The sequence below is a fragment of the Onychostoma macrolepis genome, chromosome 19, assembly GCF_012432095.1.
Source record: "Onychostoma macrolepis isolate SWU-2019 chromosome 19, ASM1243209v1, whole genome shotgun sequence".
Classification (NCBI taxonomy): domain Eukaryota; kingdom Metazoa; phylum Chordata; class Actinopteri; order Cypriniformes; family Cyprinidae; genus Onychostoma; species Onychostoma macrolepis.
In genome coordinates, this window is record NC_081173.1 from 31,835,345 (window position 1) to 31,855,344 (window position 20,000).

At 38.9% G+C, this 20,000-nt stretch overlaps 4 protein-coding genes across 8 annotated transcripts in view; all 4 read right to left on the reverse strand.

Moving 5' to 3' along the window:
* Positions 1–1,757, reverse strand: part of tmem65 (transmembrane protein 65) — a 17,535-nt gene extending 15,778 nt beyond the window's left edge. For 2 of the 4 annotated variants that reach the window (XR_009267270.1, XM_058753559.1), the window contains exons 1-2: positions 1,560–1,757; positions 1,237–1,464 (exon numbers count right to left, since the gene is read on the reverse strand). Coding sequence is in view for 3 of the 4 variants with exons in the window: in XM_058753559.1 (XP_058609542.1) it covers positions 1,237–1,447 (211 nt within the window). In the remaining variant the exon portion in view is untranslated. Of the gene's footprint in view, positions 1–1,236; positions 1,465–1,555 lie in introns of all 4 variants that reach the window. The other 2 variants (XM_058753561.1, XM_058753560.1) reach the window with 2 other exon arrangements.
* A 2,176-nt stretch (positions 1,758–3,933) lies between these two features.
* On the reverse strand, positions 3,934–8,189 carry rnf139 (ring finger protein 139). The gene is made up of 2 exons (XM_058754728.1): positions 7,879–8,189; positions 3,934–6,589 (listed from the first exon to the last, which is right to left on the reverse strand). The coding sequence occupies exons 1-2, from the start codon at positions 8,039–8,041 to the stop codon at positions 4,791–4,793; spliced, it is 1,962 nt and encodes a 653-aa protein (XP_058610711.1). The 5' UTR covers positions 8,042–8,189; the 3' UTR covers positions 3,934–4,790.
* A 932-nt stretch (positions 8,190–9,121) lies between these two features.
* Positions 9,122–15,422, reverse strand: tatdn1 (TatD DNase domain containing 1). 2 transcript variants are annotated; one of them, XM_058754700.1, is made up of 12 exons: positions 15,180–15,422; positions 14,952–15,017; positions 14,481–14,530; positions 14,348–14,411; positions 13,902–14,045; positions 11,864–11,906; positions 11,707–11,792; positions 11,591–11,631; positions 11,008–11,084; positions 10,866–10,936; positions 10,144–10,270; positions 9,122–9,282 (listed from the first exon to the last, which is right to left on the reverse strand). In XM_058754700.1, exons 1-12 carry the CDS (start codon positions 15,256–15,258, stop codon positions 9,270–9,272), a joined length of 861 nt encoding a protein of 286 aa, XP_058610683.1. In that variant the 5' UTR covers positions 15,259–15,422; the 3' UTR covers positions 9,122–9,269. The 2 variants fall into 2 exon arrangements, with proteins under 2 accessions (XP_058610683.1, XP_058610682.1); XM_058754699.1 differs by having other exon boundaries at positions 9,122–9,286; positions 15,180–15,417.
* A 486-nt stretch (positions 15,423–15,908) lies between these two features.
* The window catches only part of scgn (secretagogin, EF-hand calcium binding protein), a 9,470-nt gene continuing 5,378 nt past the window's right edge, over positions 15,909–20,000 (reverse strand). Inside the window, 7 exon segments of the mRNA XM_058754401.1 lie at positions 15,909–16,801; positions 17,129–17,370; positions 17,463–17,512; positions 17,515–17,530; positions 19,122–19,181; positions 19,368–19,413; positions 19,539–19,594. Coding sequence (XP_058610384.1) covers positions 17,242–17,370; positions 17,463–17,512; positions 17,515–17,530; positions 19,122–19,181; positions 19,368–19,413; positions 19,539–19,594 — 357 coding nt within the window. The 3' untranslated portion in view covers positions 15,909–16,801; positions 17,129–17,241.

Genomic DNA, 20,000 nt, shown 5'->3' on the forward strand with positions numbered 1-20,000 from the left:
TGCCATGATACAGTGACGGAATCAGAAAACAGGTCAGTAAAGGTGAGGATGGTGGTTATCTGGTGTCTCAGCCTGGTTAGGCTGGTTTTTCCCAGAGAACGACCAGCAAACCACCTCAGACCACCTCAGACCACTTCTGTCATGAACATCCTCGTGACAAGTAGCTTCCAACAATACTCCGGTGTACTACAGTAAAGCAGGGCACAATACTCCACTTGGGTAAAGTTGGTTTTATATTTATATTTGTTAAGCACACTACATTGGACATTCAGCGGACATTCGCAAGTAAGTATGACATTAAAACAATACTTGGCCATTTTGATGGATTGTGGAAAAAATGTAGTAGGTTACAATGATGTCGCTGATTAGAATTAGCAAAAAATAACTTTATTGCACATATAATTAGAAAGTTATTGAACGCGGAAATGTGTGAATGTTGTGAATGTGTGAATATAAAACCAACTTTACCCAAGTCAATACTCCAATGTACTACAGTAAAGCAGGGCACAATACTCCGGTGTGCCACAGTAAAGAAGGGCACAATACTCCGGTGTGCCACAGTAAAGAAGGGCACAATACTCTGGTGTGCCACAGTAAAGCAGGGCACAATACTCCGGTGTGCTACAGTAAAGAAGGGCACAATACTCCGATGTGCTACAGTAAAGAAGGGCACAATACTCCGGTGCCACAGTAAAGCAGGGCACAATACTCCGATGTGCCACAGTAAAGAAGGGCACAATACTCCGATGTGCCACAGTAAAGAAGGGCACAATACTCCGGTGTCCTACAGTAAAGAAGGGCACAATACTCCGATGTGCCACAGTAAAGAAGGGTACAATACTCCGGTGTGCCACAGTAAAGCAGGGCACAATACTCCGATGTGCCACAGTAAAGAAGGGCACAATACTCCGGTGTCCTACAGTAAAGAAGGGCACAATACTCCGGTGTGCCACAGTAAAGCAGGGCACAATACTCCGATGTGCCACAGTAAAGAAGGGCACAATACTCCGGTGTCCTACAGTAAAGAAGGGCACAATACTCCGATGTGCCACAGTAAAGAAGGGCACAATACTCCGGTGTCCTACAGTAAAGAAGGGCACAATACTCCGGTGTCCTACAGTAAAGAAGGGCACAATACTCTGGTGTCCTACAGTAAAGAAGGGCACAATACTCCGGTGTCCTACAGTAAAGAAGGGCACAATACTCTGGGGTGCTACAGTAAAGCAGCAGTGTTACCTTGGGTCTGGGACTGGAAGCTCTGCAGCTCCTTCAGTAAGCAGCTCCGGGTCGCCGGGCTCAGGCCGTACACGAACTCCCGCGCCTGGTTCGGAAGCTCCAGCTGCTCCGGTTTGATCTTGCGCCGGTGCGTACCGAGAAACCGCTGGTGCAGCTGAGCCGGTCCGGTGCGGCGGGCCACGAGCGCGCGGAGCAGAGCCAGCCGGATCATCGCGGCACTGAAACACACTGCAGACCAGAACACTCGCGATTAAACATGAAGGAACGCCAACCCAGAGAGCGTTTGCATAGAGTTCAGAACCGCGCCTGTCAAACTCACACACCCCGGCCTCACCGAACCAAAACAACCCGCACCCAGCGCCTTCAACAATCCGCGGCCGTCTGCCTTCTCATTCCTGCTGCAAGAAAGGCTGGGAATTCCTCTTGTGCGATAATTTAGACGTTATGATTCATCGTTGTGTAATTACTGACAGTTCAAAAACGCCTGAGAATTTCCACACGCTTCTTCTCTGACGCGCACGGCGCTGACGTTGCATGCTGGGAAATGTAGTTCCGAGCGGCAGATGCGCCATGGGAAATGTAGTCGGAAAAGCCCTCCGACCGAAAACGAACAATGAAATTGATTTTCTACCTATTAGATTGTTTTATTAATGTCTACACCAACCCCAACCCTAATCCTACCCCTTACAAGAATGAAAAAAATAGTAATTGTTGTACAGTGTGACAAAAATTACTCTGTATTGATGTGCGCATGCCCAGTAGCGCCCTTCTGTAGCTCTGCGATGACGAGGCTGGATTCAGAAAACTACAGCAACCCATTTCCGCCACGTAATGAAAAAACTAATGAGATGAAAAGTCAAAATTATGTCATTCCAAGTTTAATTATGACATAAAAGTTTTAAATCACAAAATTTTGACATACCAAGTCAAAATTAGGACATAAAAATTCATATAGATACAAGTCAAAATTATGACTTTTTTTTTTTTTTTTACTTAAAAAATATGGTAAACACTTTACTTTAAGGTGTTCTTGTTACATGTACTTACTATTACAATAACATTATGCATAATTGCATGAAAGTAACCCTAATCCAAACCCTAAATACATTTAATTAATAAATGTAATTATGCTGTAACATGGACACCTTAAAATAAAATGTAACCAAAATATCTAATATATCGAGAATAAAGTCGTTATATTTTAAGAATATTTTGAGTCAAAATTATGAGAAAAAACTTGTAGCAATAGGAGAATAAAGTCTTATATAAGATTAAACTTGAAATATTTAGACAATAATGTCCAACTAATAAGAATAAAGTCGTAGCTTTGTAAGATAAAGTTTTATTTTGATAATAAAATCTAAATTACGAGAATAACATCTTTTACAAGAGTAACGTCGTAAAATTTGGAGAATAAAGTCAAAATGACAAGAATTCAGTTTGTGAGACTTTATTCTCATAATCTTCATTCTTTATATTTTTTACATGGTACTAAAACACTGTCATACGAAGTCATAATTATGAGATTAAAACAAATCAAAATTATGATATTGTTTTGCCTTATCTCATAAATTTGACTTTTTGTCATAATTTTAATTTTAAAATCATAATTATGACTTTCTTGTCATAATTTTCACATGGTATGTCAATTTAGATTTTTAGAGTCCAACTTTTCATCTTGTAATTATGATTTTAAAATCATAATTGACTTACCAAAGCATGATTTTTTTTCTCTTATGTCGCAGAAATGGGCTTCCATAAGAAAACAGATGAGTGAACAGAATTATTAAAGATCTGAGAGGTTTTTTTTCTGATATTCTGATGTAGCCAAGATCAAAATTCACTTTCTGTAGTGAGTGAAGTCATATATGACAACATTACTTTTCATAACAATATAAAATTTTAAATACATACATACTTCACCCCAAAATCAACAGAAGACCATTTAAAAAGAAAACCATATTTTGCATTTGTCTATTTTTCAGACGATTAAGCTCGGTAAGCAATCATATTGTTTTACAGCATTTAATATCATTTGAATGTTACTAAATAAAAATGATTTATGTTGGTGCACAGTATGTTAACAGATACATTTAATTTAGAAACGCAGCATTAGTATAACATTAACAAAGATTAATAAATACTGTCTAAATATTGTTAATTTTAGCAACCACTAATTTTAGCAAACAATACGCACACAATTTATAAAAATTAGTTAATTATATCCTCAAATTTGACCTCACTTGCTACAGAAAGTGAATTTTGAGCTTTAATAACAGCAGAACATTGGTTTTTCATGTTTACAGTCACTTCATGTTAACTAAATAGGTAACGAATTTGAGTCTCATTAGTTAAAACTTCATTGTTAAATCGTTAGTTAACATGAACTAACAATGAACAATACATCTACAGTTGAAGATTTTAAATTATATATTAACATAAAAATGTCATAACTACCATCTGAATACCAGTAAGACCGAATATTAAATATGTATAAAGCATTTGAAAGGCCCCGATTTCTTTCTTTTATTTTTTTTTTCAGCTAAAAAATTAATTCCAATTAATTTAATAGGCATTTCCCATGTGATGATATTTAAATTTACAGAGATGATTTAGATGAATTAAATAAATGCGATGTTGAAGGAATGAAAAGAAAAACCTGTGAGAAAACAAACCACAACAAAGTAGTTCAAAAAATATAATCAAGTGCAAAGTTCCAGATCACTTCGAACTTAGAACTTTAGCTTAATTGTTTTATTTACAAAAGAACTAAAGCAGATTATTTATTTACATCAGTTCTCTTGGCAAATCAACAGTTTAACCTGAAATCAAACACGCATCTATGGAGTTACTGCATTCAACAACAACACCAGAAATCAGGAAACAAAATGCTGCGTTTTGGAGAAACGTGTTAATTGCATTGTAAAATGCGGCAGGCAGGTCATAAAGCAACACCGTGTGATACTATCAGATACTGAGGAGAGTCGAAAAATGCTGCCGGAGAGCGTAATATATCGCAGTCAAACTGAGATTAACAGCTGATTCAGCTTTCTCCAGTGGACAACTGTCAAACGTCAGTGTATCATTCTTTTATTACATGTACAATAATGTACACAATTATAAGAGAGGTCACACAAGAGACCAGTAGTGATCATATCGAGGTATACTGCGATTACAGTAGCACGCCACTCTTTATTAGGGCTGCAAAACGATTCAAAATAAAAGTTTGTGTTTACATACTATATGTGTGTGTACTGTGTATATGTACATATTTAAAAGCTAAATAGAACATTTTTCCTTAATTTATACATGTATGTGTATATATATATATATATACAGGGCACACGCATATAGTATGTAAACAAACTTTTATATATCGAATCAATTAATCACGATTAATCCTTTTGCAGCCCTACTCTTTATCGTTCAGCCAAACATGGTCAAGAGCATTTCAGGAAAAACACAAGATCAGCCCTTTTATATGAACACACACGCAAACAAAAGATAACGTCCCTGATCTCACAATCATTTTTCATTTAAATATCCGTGCTGCTTCAGTTGGAGTCCGTGTCGTCGTTAATGTACTCTTCTTCTACGAGCGTCACGCCCGGTTGCGTCCCCCACTCTTCCTCGTCGTACTCGATGCTGTCGTTGTCCTCCAGAAGCTCTTCAGGCTCCACCCCTCCGGCGGCCCCGCCCACATCGGCCCCACCCTCTTCTCCCTCAAACTCCGCCCTCTCCTGCCCCGGCGCGGCGTAGCCGTTGTTATTGGAGAACGCGGTGCGCTCGTGTCCGTCGTCCTCGATGTATACGCGCTGGTGGCACATGGGACACGTGTCTTGAATATACAGCCACTTGCGCAAACACAGCGCGTGGAAATAATGGTGGCACGGCGTAATGCGCGCGGACGCGGCGAACTCCTGATAGCAGATGGCGCAAACGTCCTCGATCTCCCTCAGCTGCGTGCCTTTGACCTCCGGGAGCGAGTTGATCTTTTTGACCGCCGTGCGACGGTTGATAAACGTCTTCCAGCCGTTCTTCGCCTGCAGGTAGATGTTAAAATACGCGTGCAGGCACATCATGCACGCGCGGATTTTACTTCCCGACTCGAACATCATCGTATAAGCGCCGTTTCCGAACATGATCACGCCGAAGACGAACTCGATGACGTTGCCAGTGGAGCGCACGTAGTAGACGTAGTCGTCCAGTTTCTCCCAGAGCACATTGTAGAATCCGTCGATCATGAAAAGCGCGTAGACGGTGAGCGAAACGAGGACTTTGAGACAGAGCTCCACGCAGAACGCGGTGACAGCAAAGAGCCACGTGTTTAGCACGTAGTTATGCCAGAGAACGTAGCTGAGCAGGACGGGGAGAGCGAACAGGCCTAGCGACACCAGCAGGACGGGAACATGCCTGCGCACTGACGAAACATGCGAGGCGCTTAGCGACATTAGCACCGGATCCGTCATTCCGTGGATGAAATGTAGAATCGCGGTTAGCAGAAGGCACATGTTCCGGCTAAGCCGGATCAGTCGCTCTTCGGGATCCAGTCCGCTTAGTCCCGTCTGCAAAGCGAGGATGAAGAACAGCACTGGCGCGACAAACCCCAGCCGCTTATCCTCCTCCTCGGTTGAGCCGATGAACGCTAGGATGCTAAGTCCCAAGTAATGCGCCAGCGACGAGATAACGGCGCTCATTCCCAACACAGTGAGCGTCGAATCGCAGCCGCTGATGATCAAGTTGCTGGTCAAGTCCCAAAACAAGTCCCATCCGAGCTGCAGGCCGCTTTCCGAGCGAACCACACGAACTACGTACACTAGGATGACTGCTTGCGCCGTCATGCGCGTTAGCCAGAAAACGCGGAGGATGTCAGGGAAGCGTATGCGCTTCCAGGTGTCCTCCAGCAGCAGCTGCAGGCCGTAGATGCGGTACATATGGCGCAGGAGTAGATAGACGTAGCGGCACGAGTAGTAGAACCACTTCAGCTTCCGAAGCAGATTAACGGTCGCATGCGTCGCGAGAACCGCCCCCGACGCTAGCGCTAGCGCCTGACGCACGTGCGCCGGGAGCTCCAGCATCAGTCCCCACAGCGGGAGCATGACGTCCAGCACCAGCAACGCGGCGCAGAGCGACGGCACGTTCAGCAGCGAAACGTAGCCCAGTCCTAGCATTAGCTGCAGCAGGCCCAAGCCCAGCGCCGCTCGGTTATACGCGCTGTAGAATTCGATGTGCGACGTGCCGTAGTAGTTGATGAGGACCGACGCCGCGCCCAGCAGAACGGCAGCGAACAGAGTGTAGAACTTGAACAGGGACTTCTGGGAAAGCACCAGAACCACGCTGGAAACCAGAATACCTGCAAAACAAGAGGATGAAAATCAGCGTTCGCGTCGCAACAGTGCAAAATGCAATGCAATGCAGAAATGATGCATTATTTTTATTTTCAGTTAAAAAAATGTTTCTCCTTTGTTGCTTGAAAACGTTTAGTAGAAAGCACACTCCTATCAGTAATGGACTACTGTGGTGATATAATGTATATGCTGAACGTTTTGAAAAAATTGGATGTAGTTTATCATGCTGCTTTATGATCTGTTACTGGCACAAGTGTCCGCGCACATCACTGTGATTTATATGAAATGACAAAATGGACTTCATTGTGCTCAAGGAGAAAAAAAACATGTTAGTTTTTATTTTAAAAGCTTTAGTGGGTAAATTACCATAGTGTATATATCTAGTTTGTTGACATACTGTAAATACGTGACCCTGCAGCACAAAAGCAGTCATAAGCAGCACAGGTGTATTTGTAGCAATAGCCAACAATACATTGTATGGGTCAAAATTATTCAATTTTCTTTTATGCCAAAAATCATTAGGATATTAAGTAAAGATCATGTTCCGTGAAGATATTAAGTAAATCTCCTACCGTAAATATATCAAAACTTCATTTTTGATTAGTAATATGCATTGCTAAGAACTTAATTTGAACAACTTTAAAGGTGATTTTCTCAATATTTAGATTTTTTTGCACCCTCAGATTCCAGATTTTCAAAGGTCGCATTTGCTTTTTAATTTTTCTAAATCAGTGGTGGTAAAAATAAAAAAAAGATAATAATTGCTACTTTTTTTTCTTACATCTACATTTTTTACATTTATATATTTTACATCCAACTTGGAATTGCAAGAAAAAGTACAAATTGTGAGATACTAAGTCACAATTTTTCATTTTTTATACTCTGGCAGAGACAATAAAACAGAACTTCAAAATGGACAGTTAAAATTCAAAGAAGAGAGTCAGAATTGCGAGATATAATCTCAAAAAATGCGGCATGCGAGAAAAAATAAAGTTTGAATTGTGGAACAAAAATTCGCAATTGCATTTTTTTCAGACAGCCTTCCATATTTTTCAAACTAGCGCAAAGAAAACATACAAAATACGCATTTAAGTGTTTATTTTATTGCCGTTTATCTTATTTGATCTGCATTTCAATTACAAGATTTGAGCGTGATTAGACTGTCGGGATTCGGTTCTGTGTTCAGGCCCGGTTCACCGATATAAGCTCATTATCTCTGACGTGAGAACAGCAACATCAGTACACCGGTATTAAACGCCCGACCCGACCCCGAATCACGGCGAACCGGACTCACCCAGTGCGCGGATTAATGCTCTCCCGGCGGTTCCGGTCCATCCGGTACCGGGATCTGAGTACGAGTTGAATATGGCGTCGATTATAAAGATGCTCGGGACCCTTAGAACCACATCCAGCACGGCCTGGAGGTGTTGACCCAGCCGCCCGTGAGCGGAGGCCATGGCGCCGATGAGGAACCGCAGGGTTCGGTGCTGAGACTCAGCTCGGTGTCACGCAGGATCTCCGCCGGTCGCCATTTTGGCTCTGCTGCTGTTGCTATGTGAGGAACGCGGAAGTGATCATGTACTTGCGTAGAATACGGAATACTACACCGGACAACTGTACGCGGGTTTATTATTACTATATAACCTTATATGATTAATTGCAGGTGGAAAAAAGCAAAATAACTACAAATTGTGTTTCTCATGAATATTTATGAAATGTGAGTTTGATATGATCTGATAATAAATCTTAACATTAAAAAGCAAGTCAATACATTGTAATTTCAGTATTATTTATATACTATTGTAGTTTTTCTTAATATTTTGAATTACATTGTCATTTAGCAGTTATTGCTCTTTTGTTGGTTTTGATTGTCCTCATTTGTAAGTCGCTTTGGATAAAAGCGTCTGCTAAATGACTAATGTAAATATAAATTAATATTTTGAATTGCCTTTTATTTTTAGATTTAAAGTTTCATTTTAGTTTCATTTTTGGAAATGTTGTTATGCGTCTTTATGCACATTTTTGTAATTTTTAAAAACAATTTTAATTACTGTTTAGATTTAATATAGTTTTAATTCATTTTGCTTTTAGTTTTATTTCCAGTATAAATAAATATAATTATGAATAAATTAATAAGTATACAAAAATGAGAGAATACAAAAAGTGAAAAGAATAAAGTTAAAAATAAATTCAGAAAATAATAAAATATTATTACAAATATTAGTAATATTAATAATACAATATTATAAAATATTAAAATAAATGTAATATAAAATTAATTTAGGACCAAATTTAATTAAAATATTATTGAATATATTGTGAATTGTTAAGCATTTGTTTTATTAAGTCATTTATTCCTTTTCTTGTTTTCCTATTATTAGATTTTTTTTTTTTTTTTTTTCCAGCAGCTTCAACTTCAACTTATTTCAGTTGCAAAGGCAACATTTCTCATTTTTATGTAGTTTTAAGTTTTACATTTATAATGTATATTATTTCAACTTTATTTAAATGAACAAAAATGACAATAAGCCAGTATATTACATGTTTCTTGTCACATTTATTGTGCATGTGTTGTATGGTACGTATGTAGTTGATCTCATGAAGTGTGTTTGAAGAACAGTCTCGTGGTGTTGTTGTAGATGGTTTCAGCGAGGTCCAGTGGATCTTCTTCCCTGACGGCGGCCATCACCTCCAGCACCTGTCTGATATCAAACACACAACCGCTATCAGAGCCGTGACACAAGTCCCCATGAGTCTGTGTGTATTCAGGTTTAAGTCCCCACCTGAATAGAAAAACAGGTACACACACACACACACACACACACACACACTCACTCAAACACACACACACACTCACACTCACACTCAAACACACACACACACACACACACGTTTACTTAGCTATCTAAATGGGGACTCTCCATAGGTGTAATGGTTTTTATACTGTACAAACCGTATTTTCTATTGCCCTACACCTAAACCTACCCCTTACAGGAAACTTTCTGCATTTTTACAATTTCAAAAAACCTTTGTATACTCTATTTTTAAACTGGTTTTACAAATGAGGACGTCCCCAAAGGGAGGTTTTTGGAGATTTTGTCAGGTTTAGCTCACTTTTGGGTACAAATTTGTCCCCAAAATATGGTTAAGTAGGTACACACACACACACACACACACACACACACACACACACTCACACTCACACTTAAACACACACACACACACACACACACACTCAAACACACACTCAAACACACACACACACACACACACACACACACACACTCAAACACACACACACACACACACACACACACACACTCAAACACACACACACACACACACACACACACACACACACACACACACACACTCACACACACACACACACACACACACACACTCACTCACACACACACACACACACACACACACACACACTCACACTCACACACACACACACACACACTCAAACACACACTCACACACACTCAAACACACACACACACACACACTCACACACACTCACACACTCACACACACACACACACACACTCACATGATGTGGCACGGCTCGTTCCTGTCCTTCACACAGTGTCCTGACTCCCACTTCTTCTTGGTGGGGAAGCTGGTTTTGATGAGTTTGGCTCCGGCGTGAGTGTTTTTAATGCTGCACCACGGAGCATCTGCAGAGAGAACACCACCGCATGAGCCCGAACACACGCCAGCAACAAAACTAGAGCAGAAATAATGCTTTTATTCTTCAAGGATGCATTAAATTGATCAAAAGTGCCAGTAAAGACATTTATAATGTTACAAAAGATTTATATTTCAAAGAAATGCTGTTCTTTTGAACTTTCTATTAATCTGTGAATCCTGAAAAATAAAATGCATCACAATTTCCACAAAAATATTGTGCAGCACGACTGTTTTCAACATTGATAATAATCAGAAATGTTTCTTGAGCAGCAAATCAGCATATTAGAATGATTTCTGAAGATCATGTGACACTGAAGACTGCAGTAATGATGCTGAAAATACAGCTGCGCATCACAGAAATAAATTACAGTTTAACACATATTCACATAGAAAACAGCTGTTTTACATTCTAATAATATTTCACAATTTTTACTGTATTTTTGATCAAATAAATCCAGAAGAGACTTCTTTAAACATTAAAAATCGAACTAACTCAAAAAAAAAACATTTTTGTTGAATTTCTAGTACAACAAATATCTCCATCTGTCCTGTATTATCTGTAGGTCTGCAGTGAGTGTGAACCTGTTTCGATCATCAGTCTGTCGGTCGGGATAGACTTCATCACCTCCAGATTCTCTGCTGTCTTCAAGGAGCTGAAACACAGAAACAGAAGCGAGTCAGTGATGAATGAATCCAGAGACACACATCTTTCAGTGAAACTCACCAGCCGTTGATACCGATGTACAGATCCAGATCAAGCAGAGCCGCTGCTTCCCGCTGAGAGCCGTCAAACGAGTGAACCTGACAAACACACCAAAAAACACTGGCACATCTCCCCAAAACAAAGATGAATAACGGCACTACTATCTTTTGGATCATTAGGGGCTGTTCACAGCGTTCTCGCACATGAGCGCTGTGTCAAGTTAATAGAATTTCAACTTTTACATGCAGCGCCACTCAAAACCAATCAGAAGGCCCTGGAGGCGGTGCAAATGTTGCCTGCTTTTGTTTACAATAACAAGTTTTATTTGAAAGCAACCTGACGGAGGAGGTGGTCACTGAATTATATAACATTTCTTCAAGCGAGTAAGAAAAGAGCCTGGAGAGAAAAATCACTGAATATATCTGGAGATATTAGGTCGCATCTGGAGACCCTCAAGTTCTGCGTTGGGCTCTTTCAAAACTATTCCTATAACTGTGACTCGCGCTTTTAGACACTGTTTGAATGGCCAGGAACACTCTTATTTTCCTTTGTGTCGCTGTGAAGAATCGAACTGTATTGTATAAAGTGCTACAGAAACACTCACCACTCCACCGACACACCGATCTCTATTCCTCTTCATGATGTCTGTGAGCGACACACACACACACGAGTTTATGTCAGATCAGCTGTCACACACACGCTCCTCCAGACGAGACTCACCCAGGAAGTCTGTGTGTGAGTTCCTGCAGTGGAGGAACATGGGTAAGCGAGTCTCTTCTGCCAGATCAAACTGCCGCTCGAAGTACCTGCGAGAGAAACACACGACGAGTCACACAGCAGCAGCAGAAATCAGCAGCGGAGTCTGTGAAACACTCACTTCAGCTGCGTCTCCTTCGGACAAAACTCCAGCCTGTCGAAATCTGTCACACAAGAGTCACACCAGAGCTGTGTGAGGATGAGGTCATGATGTGGTGATGATGATGATGTCATGATTTTGATGTGATTATTATGATGTAATGATTATGATGTGGTGATGATGGTGTCATGATGATATTATGATGTGGTGATGGTGTCATGATTTTTATGTGATTATTATGATGTCATGATGATGATCTCACGATGAGATGATGTCATGATGGTGTCATGATGATGATGTCATGCTTTTGATGTGATTATTATGATGTCATGATGTGGTGATGATGATGTCGTGATTTTGAAGTGATTATTATGACGTCATGATGTGGTGATGATGATGATGATTATGTGATGATTTTGATGTGATGAATTCATGATGAAGATGTCATGATGTGGTGAGGGTGATGATGTTATGATATGTTATGATGAATATGTGATGATGTCATGATTTTAATGTGATTATTATGATGTCACGATGAGATGATATGATGTCATGACGTGGTGATGATGTCATGATGAGATTATGATGTCATGATGTGATGAACAGTGTCATGATGATGATGTCATGTTTTTGATGTGATTATTATGATGTCATGATGTGGTCATGATGATGGTGTCATGATGAGATTATGATGTCATGATGGTGTCATGATGATGATGTCATGATTTTGGTGTGGTGATGTTATGATGTGATGATGATCATGAGATGATTTTGACGTGATGAAGTCATGATGATGATGATGATGATTATGTGATGATTTTGATGTGATGAATTCATGATGATGATGTCATGATGTAGTGAGGGTGATGATGTTATGATGAATATGTGATGATATAATGTGATGATGATGTCATGATGTGATGTGATGATGTCATGATTTTAATGTGATTATTATGATGTCACGATGTGGTGATGATGATGTCATGATGAGATTATGATGTCATGATGTGATGAACAGTGTCATGATGATGATGTCATGATTTTGATTTGATTATTATGATGTCATGATGTGGTCATGATGATGGTGTCATGATGAGATTATGATGTCATGATGGTGTCATGATGATGATGTCATGATTTTGGTGTGGTGATGTTATGATGTGATGATGATCATGAGATGATTTTGACGTGATGAAGTCATGATGATGATGATGATGATTATGTGATGATTTTGATGTGATGAATTCATGATGATGATGTCATGATGTAGTGAGGGTGATGATGTTATGATGAATATGTGATGATATAATGTGATGATGATGTCATGATGTGATGTGATGATGTCATGATTTTAATGTGATTATTATGATGTCACGATGTGGTGATGATGATGTCATGATGAGATTATGATGTCATGATGTGATGAACAGTGTCATGATGATGATGTCATGATTTTGATTTGATTATTATGATGTCATGATGTGGTCATGATGATGGTGTCATGATGAGATTATGATGTCATGATGGTGTCATGATGATGATGTCATGATTTTGGTGTGGTGATGTTATGATGTGATGATGATCATGAGATGATTTTGACGTGATGAAGTCATGATGATGATGATGATGATTATGTGATGATTTTGATGTGATGAATTCATGATGATGATGTCATGATGTAGTGAGGGTGATGATGTTATGATGAATATGTGATGATATAATGTGATGATGATGTCATGATGTGATGATGTCATGATTTTAATGTGATTATTATGATGTCACGATGTGGTGATGATGATGTCATGATGAGATTATGATGTCATGATGTGATGAACAGTGTCATGATGATGATGTCATGATTTTAATTTGATTATTATGATGTCATGATGTGGTCATGATGATGATGGTGTCATGATGAGATTATGATGTCATGATGATGATGTCATGATTTTGGTGTGGTGATGTGATGATGATGATGATGATGTGGTGAGGGTGTTATGATGACTACGTGATGATATCATAATGTGATTACAATGATGTGATGTGATGATGTGATTACCGAGGCCACACTCTCCCACAGCGATCACCTTCTGTCTGTCACCGAGGCTCAGATCCGTGAGAGAGGTCAGGTACTGATCTGAGTCCTGCTGATCAAACTCAGCGCAGCGCGTCGGGTGACAGCCCACCGTACTGAAGAACTCCTCTGATGTACAGCACATACAGAGCATATCAATCATAAAACATGCTACAAAGAAACACTCGTTCACAGGAAACAGGCTGTTACAGTTGTGTCACATGACCACATTATGTTGTTTTAAGCTAACGTATTTAAGTTACCAAGTTGCATTTGTTCATTTTCTCTGAAATACATATGCTGATACTGATTTATTTATAACCATTCTGTTATAATGTTGGGTCCAATATTAAAAACCAGCATCTGATTATGGACAGATGTTTGAAATGTTCAAATCTGTACGGTAAGAGTGTTAGTTTGGGTGGCAGCACCTCGGGTCTGTGCGAGTCTGAGCGCGGCTCTGCTGTCCTCCAGGTTTCCTCCGGTGATGATGAACTGTGAGGAAACATCACCATCAAGCTCATTCTGACCACATATGAGTTATGAATGACGAGCTCAGCTGACCTTCTGCACGCCGACCTTCAGCGCTCTCTCCACGACCTGAGGAAAATCATCTGACACACCAGATCATCAAATATTAAATACTTTATTATATTATATTCTAAAACAAATCTATTACAATAAAACTATAGTGACACATCAATAGTTATTAAATGATGTGATAGTGTTTGCATATGATCCAATGACTCTAAAGACAAAAAGTTTTTGGATTTACTAAATATAAAAACCAACCAGAATAATTATGTTTAATTGCATATACACTCTTATTAATCATAATAAGAACGATTTAGGAGCCAAATCACCACACAATATGTCAGTAAAAGTCAGCTTCAGATGATCAGCGTCACAATATTGAATTGCATTTAAAAAATCTCTTTATGAACCACTAATTAACATTCAGGGACTGACTGTAGTTATTATTATCGCTATGATCTACTTATGAATATGAATTGTAATGAGCTGTCATATCATTACCTTCGTGTTTCTGAGTTCCTCTGTAAACTCCTCTGAACATCGGGTCTGTCAGATTAATGCCAATATCTGCATAAACATATATATCATTCATCTTTAAATGTGCTTTTGTGACAAACACTACCTGTACCATAGTAAGACCTGCTGCTGCATGATTACTATGGTAAATACTGCATCGCGCGTTTATGAATCATCACATTATGAGGTTTTCTCAGCGCCGGTGTCTCTCACCTATGAATCTGAAGTTGGTCATTCTGATTTTTGCGAAGGTAGAAAAATAAATCCTGCATGCGTTTCTCACCGCGTCCATAAACAGAGCGAACACGTGGTGGAGTGGGCGGGGCTTCGCGGACCGGAAGCTGTCGATTGACGGTCTAAATAATAAATCTAGGCTGAGTTTGAATATTATACTAGCACACTACTTTAAATAGAAAGACGAAGCGTGCGATACTAAAGTCATTCATCTGCTTATTGCGCATAGGCGGCTGTCACGTGAGCCTGTTACTTTTCTCAGCGCTGCACCGGATGAACCAATCAGAATCATCTGTGATTAGTAACCGCCGAAGAGAATTCTGGAACAGATAGATATTTATTTCTCAGAATAGAATTTAATGTATTTAAACGATTATACTTTCTTATGTAAATACAATCAAAATAATAATAAAAAATAATGGCAATGATAATAAATAAATAAATAAATGTAAAGACGGAAGATTCTGCTTCTAGAAGCTCCGAGCGCCACCTGGTGGAGAAACAACTACCTGCCGCCTAGACAAATGATACAAATACGTAATTACAAATAGTGTTTATTATATAAAACTTGCCTTTGATCACACTATGAATTTTAATAGCAATAAATTGTATTTTAATGCGATTTTCTCTGCGAATGGAATGAATTCGTGTGATTCAGCTCTCATGTGCAGAAATGAAATCTGTAACAGAAATAAAAATTACGAGATGCAAGATAACAAATGATTTTATTAACAGTGATATTCACATTTTATGGCCTTTAAATGTCTAGAGACTGCACTTTTGATTTCTTTGCAGCTCAATGTTTGAAGAGATTGCAGTGTTTCACATTATTTGTGGTCTGTTTGTATTTTTTAGCACAACAAATCTTATACATACAGATAGATAGATAGATAGATAGATAGATAGATAGATAGATAGATAGATAGATAGATAGATAGATAGATAGATATAATGCACTGTATATTTAATGGCAATTCATATTATGTAAATACAGTAAACACAAACATTCATACAGTACAATTATAACCACTGCACATAACAGGAAGTAAACTAAAAATAAATTGAGAACAATAAAATAACTAGATAACATTAAATTAAATAAAATCACATTTAAGAGAGGGTCTTTTCCCACTATTCATACATATAATAGGGGATTTAGGCATAAAAGGGATTACAAATAATCATCTGACGACTAAAAAAGAAGATTAAATATTCATACATGACCCTGCAGCACAAAAGCAGTCATGAGTAATCATAATATATTAAGTAAAGATCATGTTCCATGAAGATATTCTGTAAACTTGAACAACTTTAAAGGTGATTTTCTCTATATTTAGATTTTTTTGCTCCCTCAGATTCCAGATTTTCAAATATTGTCCGATCCTAACAAACATTACATCAATGGAAAGATTATTTGTTCAGCTTTCAGATGATGCATAAATCCCAATTTCAAAAAAATTGACCCTTATGACTGGTTTTGTGCTCCAGGGTCACAATTATGAATCAACTGGAGAAGAAGAATTAAAACAAGCCTTGAGCAGATGATTTTGAGTTTGACTTTTAATGATTAATAATCACTGATCCGCCTGATTAAAGGGATACTCCACCCCAAAATGAAAATCTTGTCATTAATTACTCACCTCCATGTCGTTCCAAACCCGTAAAAGCTTCGCTCGTCTTAATTTAACAATTTAAGATATTTTGGATGAGAACCGGGAGGTTTGTGACTGTCCCATCTTTTCTGGACCCTGACCGTGTTATTTACTTGGCAGTCAATGGGACAGTCACAAACCTCCCGGTTCTCATCCAAAATATCTTAAATTGTTAAATTAAGACGAGCGAAGCTTTTACGGGTTTGGAACGACATGGAGGTGAGTAATTAATGACAAGATTTTCATTTTGGGGTGGAGTATCCCTTTAATGATCACCTGACACACACACACACACACACAGAGTGAGTAACAGACACTAATGACAGACACACACACTACTGACCACTAATTACTGTCAGCACACACACACACACACACACACACACAAATCAGGGATTGAACTTGAGCCCCAGACACAGCGCTAGCTCGTTCTTCTGGATCTTTCCGTCTCTGTTGATGTCACAGTGACCCAGCAGAACCTGCTTGAACTTGTCCAGGTCTGAGCCGCTGAGACTGGGCTGAAAAACACAAACAAATAACTAACCAACTAACCAACCAGCCCTGTCTGGGGTTATAAACGGGATTTCTGTGACATAATCAGTGTCTTTACCTTCACCAGCTCCATCATGTCTTTAACAAAACCATCGACCTCCGCGCCTCCAGAGCACCAGTGTTACTCTGACACACACACACACACACACACACACACACACACACACACACACACACACACAGACACACACACACACACACACACACACACACACACACACACACACACACACACACACACACACACACACACACACACACACACACACAGACACACACACACACACACACACACAGACACACACACACACACACACACACACACACACACACACACACACACACACACACACACACACACACACACACACACACACACACACACACACACACACACACACACACACACACACAGACACACACACACACACACACACACACACACACACACACACACACAGACACAGACACAGACACAGACACAGACACAGACACAGACACAGACACACACACACACACACACACAGACACACACACACACACACACACACACACACACACACACACACACACACACACACACACACACACACACACACACACACACACACACACACACACACACACACACACACACACACACACACACACACACACACACAGACACACACACACACACAGACACACACACACACACACACACACACACACACACACACACACACACAAACAAACACACACACACACACACAGACACACACACACACACACACACACACACACACACAGACACACAGACACACACACACACACACAGACACACACACACACACACACACACACACACACACACACACACACACACACACACACAAACACAGGGTTAAACCAAAACTAAAACCATGTTAAAAATTGTTATTTGATAAAACTAACATTAACTGAAATAAAATAAGTTTTTTTTTTTATTATTATTATTATTTCTGTTAGCTACCAAGGCAAATTTTTCAATTTCATTTAATTTATAATTAAAAGTAAAATTAAAAATACCATATAATATAATGAACTAATACAAATGACAAAACACAACAAAAATGCTAAAACATTAAAAGGAAAATGAAAAAAAGAATATATATATATATATTTTTTTATCTTATTTTAGCTACATTTCTTATTTTCATTTAATTTAACTTGATGTACTAAAACAACTAAAACGTAAATACAAATCAATTTAAAAACTATATAGACATTGAAACACTAATAAAAAGACAAAAAAACACAAAATTATTGAAATATATAATTAAAATTAAAAATAAAACTAATACAAACAATTAATACAAGTTATAACAGTATCTCAAAATGAAACTGGTTTGAGTTAAAGTACAAAAATAACAACTGAAACAAGAGTAACACTAAAACTAAAACCATAAAAACATTTTCATTACTTGAAATAAAATGAACTAAAATAAAATAAAATATTAAAAAAATGAAAACATATTTCAACTAGAAGACAAAACAACATAATATCATGTTGATTCAGTTTAACTTTATGTACTAAAAAACTAAAACTACAATGAAAACTATACAGACATACAAAAACAAAACTAATTAAAATGACAACAAAGCAACTAAAAATATAACTAACATTAAAATGTAATCTAAATATAAAAACTAATTCAAAGCATTAATAAAACTATCCTCGTATCTCATTGACACTCACCACGTCATAGTGAGCGAAGATCTTCTCAAAGTCCCTCCGTCGATCCTCATGACTGCAGGCCTGAGGAACACACCATTGACAGAGTTAACCAGCGCTGCTAGCCACAGGGGCCTGATTACGGGTTATTTTAGGATCATCTCATCCTCCCACTGATCAGATGGACTCGCTCCACACAAACCCCTCATTATACCGTCACACCACCCACAATATCCAGCGACAGCCCGATCTAGCTTATATCTCACTCGCCTCCATCTCAAACTTCAGCAGGAAGTTCTCCTTCAGCGCCAGGATCCTGTGAGAAGAAACACTTCAGATCATCACCAAATAATCAATAACACACAGAAAGAGACACGCACTAAACCAGACTGAGATAACACACACACACACACACACATCCGATTGACCAATCATCATCACCTCGCCAAATCATTCAGATCCAGACGCCCATCCTGGTTCTTGTCAAACATCTTCATCTGAAAGTCACCAGACAGAATCACGTCAGCTGAGGCATCAGATACAGCGTTAGTACTGTTACTGATCAACTACTAAAGTAGATTTCAAATAAAACACAAACAGTAGATAAAAAACTGTAAAGGGGTCATGAGCTGAGAAACCAAAATTCTCTTGATCTTTTGACATATAAGAGGTCACTGTACTATAAAAACATCATGTAAGTTTCAGAACTCAAAACGTTCTCATTAGTTTAAAAACAGCTTTAATTGAAACCAAGCTCAGAAAACGACAGCTTGTGGAATGTGCCACTTTATGATGTAATAGTGAGGCGAAAGCCCACCTCCGCAGAAGAAGATCAAGCCTGCTTCTACATCGCTGCCTGTTTAGCCCCGCCCACCGATTCTACAGCGCTGCCTGTTTAGCCCC